A 3,183-nucleotide genomic window follows, 5' to 3' on the forward strand; every position below is an offset into this window, starting at 1 on the left:
TCTTTCCTGTCAGCTCCATGCCCCTGCTATGCACACACCCCATACTTACACAAGCACGTGCAGACACACACACCCATACATGCACATACACCCATACACCTACACGTGCACACACCACTTACACCTCCATGCACCTAGATATATGTACACACCTGCACACCTACATGCACATGCGTGTACACACGCACTGCTTCATGCCCTCACTGGGACATGGAAGGGATCTTGCCTTCCTAAGAGAAATGAGGACAGCTGGAGCTCTGAGCCTCGGAAGGCGAGGGGGCGTGGGTTCATCCGAAGCGAGGACATGGTGGAAACCAGGGAGGAGAGGGAATGTGGAAGGCTTTATTTCACAGGAGCGGGGCTTGCTGGGGGAGTGGCCAGCGGGCACAGGAGACTACTGCAAGGTTGTCCAGGCAATGGCCCACAGCAGTTCCGGGAGCTGGGAGGGGTGGTGGCTGGCCTCTTACCCCAGCCCCTTCCTTGTCCCCCTTTCACCTTTCAGCACCCCCACCCCAGCTTCACGCGCCCGGGCCCCCCTCCTGGGCAGGCGCACACACCACGCCGAGGCCGTCCGGGGCGCCTGTGCAGGGATGCAGGGCTGCGGTCCCTGCGCAGCGCCCCCACCTCTCAGCGCCCGCGAGGCGTGGGGTCCCGGGCGAGCCGGCGCTTTCCTGGGTGGGTGCCCTCCGCTCGGGGAAGCAGAAGCTGCACGTCTCCACCGGCTCTGGCGGTGCCACGACGCTGCTGGCCTCCATCGCGGGGTCTGCGGAGGGCAGAGGGAAGGGCTGCGGCCTGGGAAACGCCCAGCATCCGGCAGAGCATAGCCCTCCCCAAGCCTGGCCGCAGGGACCGGCTCCAGCAATCCTCCCCATCCAGGCACCAAGGGCCGGCTCCCCCACACCAACACACCTCCAGGGCATCCGCCCCCTCGGTCTCAGACCCTGGAACCCCACGTTGGCCGGCTTCTCTGGCCCCACCCTGCATCGGTTGCCACGTCTCTTGACTTCCTGCCTAGACGTTTTCCACCGGTTTTACCAAGACGAGGCAGGGATGTGCCCGATCCCCCCCGGGGAGATCTAAGGGTTCCTTTTGCTAAGCAGGGCAGAGGCTGGTCACCCAGCGTGGGAAGGGCGAAGGGCCGGGTTTTGCGCACTCACCCTGGGGGCACTTGGCCCGGCGTCCACACGGCCCTGCGGGGGGCCGGCAGGAGAGCTGGTCGCCCTTCCTCTTGAGGACGCAGGTCACCAGCACGAGGAAGCAGCAGAGCACGGCGCAGAGGCACAGTCCCAGCGTGCTGTACACCAGCGCCAGCTGCTCGGCGCTCAGCCTGGGCCCCGGTGCTGCAAGACAGGGGAGTGGGGCTCGGGAGGAGCCTTGCCCAGCCCTCAGGCTCTCCTCCTCAGGGCAGCCACCCCCACCCCGCCCCACCCCCTGGTCTGTCTTGTTCCCTTAGTAGGCCCGAGTAGACCCCGTAGCCACGGTTGCTAAGTCCTGCCTGCAGGGGAGACCCTCTGGTGAGCGGCTTGGCGGTGATTGCTCTGCATCCGGCGAGCACCTGCCCATCCAGGAGACTGGTAGCAACTTCTCCCAAAGACCTCAAAGCTGGACAGCCCTGGGGACCAACACTTAGCGTAATGGCTATGTCGCTGAACTCCCATGTAGCCGACTGCGGTTCAAGTCCCAGATCCGGTGGCTTAAACTCACACCGGGCGTGTGTGCGTGCGTGCCCAGGATCCCGAGAGGAGAGTGGAGGAGAAGGGATTGTGGCGTGGCCATCCCCCCGGGGGGTGATTTCTCGCTTTCTGTCTCTCTGTCTCTCTCTTTCTGGTGAGCGCATGTGCCCTATGGCAAAAATGTCTCCAAAATAAAAAGCTGGACAGCCCAGGGGGAGGCCCTTTTGCCGTGAACTCACATGGATGTGGGTCTGGGCTGGGGCAGAGCCAGAGGTAGACCATGGCTGGGTGGACACAGTCCAGGGGGATGTCTGTCCTGAACTGGGCCTTCCTCCAGGGAGACACCTCTCCTGACCACATATGCAGAGGGCTGGGCAGACTTACCCTGGGGGCGGCCAGGGTGAAACCCGCAGAGCCAGGCCATGCAACACCTGGTCCCTCTGCTGCCCCTGGCTAGAGAGGACGTGGCGGCCAGGCCCCCCCACCCCCCGAATGGTCACATATCCAAGCTTTGCCTGGTCCCTGGAACTGGGGCATCCCCAGGCCCCAGGGAGGGACAGACGAGCCAGGTGGACTATCGCGCTCACATGACAGTCTCGCCACCAGCCCTGGGCGTGCCAGGCACTTTCTGGGCACCAAGCATGCAGGTCCTGAGAGCCTCGGCCAGCGTGTGGTGCTCGCCTCTTGGGGGGTCCTTGTCTCCCCTCCGCTGTGGCCTCTTCGAGCTCTGGACATAGGACAGAAGGACAGCACCCGGGCCCGGGGGTGATGCGGCTCGCCCAAAGCTCCCCTCGCTGCTCTGGAATCCCCGGAACACACAGGGCTGCTGTTGAGAACGGCCTTAATCCCCCGCTCTGGCAGATGAGTGAGTCCCCTTTTAACAATCGAGCCAGAATTCCTGTGCCATCAAGGCCTCCCCTTCGAAGTGTACGGTTAGTGGCTTTGGCGTGTTCGCCACTGTCTCACCTCAGCTTGTTTCTGTCACCCGAAGAAACCCTGCCCTGTGGCAGTCACTCCTCACCCTCCTCCTGGCCCCGCAGCCACTGGCCTGCTCCCGGTCTCTGCGGCTTCTCCTGTCCCGGACGTGCCACAGACTCGCAGACGGCACATGGCCCTCTGCACCTGGCTGTACAGGGGCTGGAAGTCGGCTCTTCGTGGCCGCATAGCAGGCCACCTCCAGCTAGGACACGCGCTGCTCATCCCCTCCACCCAGACGCACGTGGGTGGCTGCCACTCTGGCTGCTGTGAGTTACCGCTGCTCTGAACACGCCTGCAGGTGGTTGTCCCCATCTCCTTGGGCGCGTGCCCAGGGGGCTGCTGAGTCGTCTAACTCACTGCACTTGTTGAGGACCTGCCAGACAACTTTCCGGCATCCTGCCATTTCACACTCCATTCCGCAGGTGGCAAAACTGAGTCTCCAAGTCACTGCTCCCAGTCTCCAGCCTGTGACTGGGAGCAAGACCGACAAGACTTCCAGGCTTGTGGGCCAGCATGCCACCCAGAGGCCACT

The 3,183-nt window shown here is 63.5% G+C and overlaps 1 protein-coding gene across 1 annotated transcript in view; it reads right to left on the reverse strand.

The window, feature by feature from the left end:
• Positions 1–330: 330 nt before the first annotated feature.
• TNFRSF13B (TNF receptor superfamily member 13B) overlaps positions 331–3,183 on the reverse strand; it is a 43,198-nt gene continuing 40,345 nt past the window's right edge. The window contains exons 4-5 of the mRNA XM_006161633.3: positions 1,158–1,340; positions 331–763 (exon numbers count right to left, since the gene is read on the reverse strand). Of these exons, the coding sequence (XP_006161695.1) occupies positions 519–763; positions 1,158–1,340 (428 nt within the window). The 3' untranslated portion in view covers positions 331–518. The remainder of the gene's footprint in view (positions 764–1,157; positions 1,341–3,183) is intronic.

This window comes from Tupaia chinensis, unplaced genomic scaffold (assembly GCF_000334495.1).
Source record: "Tupaia chinensis unplaced genomic scaffold, TupChi_1.0 Scaffold138725_1, whole genome shotgun sequence".
Lineage (NCBI taxonomy): Eukaryota > Metazoa > Chordata > Mammalia > Scandentia > Tupaiidae > Tupaia > Tupaia belangeri.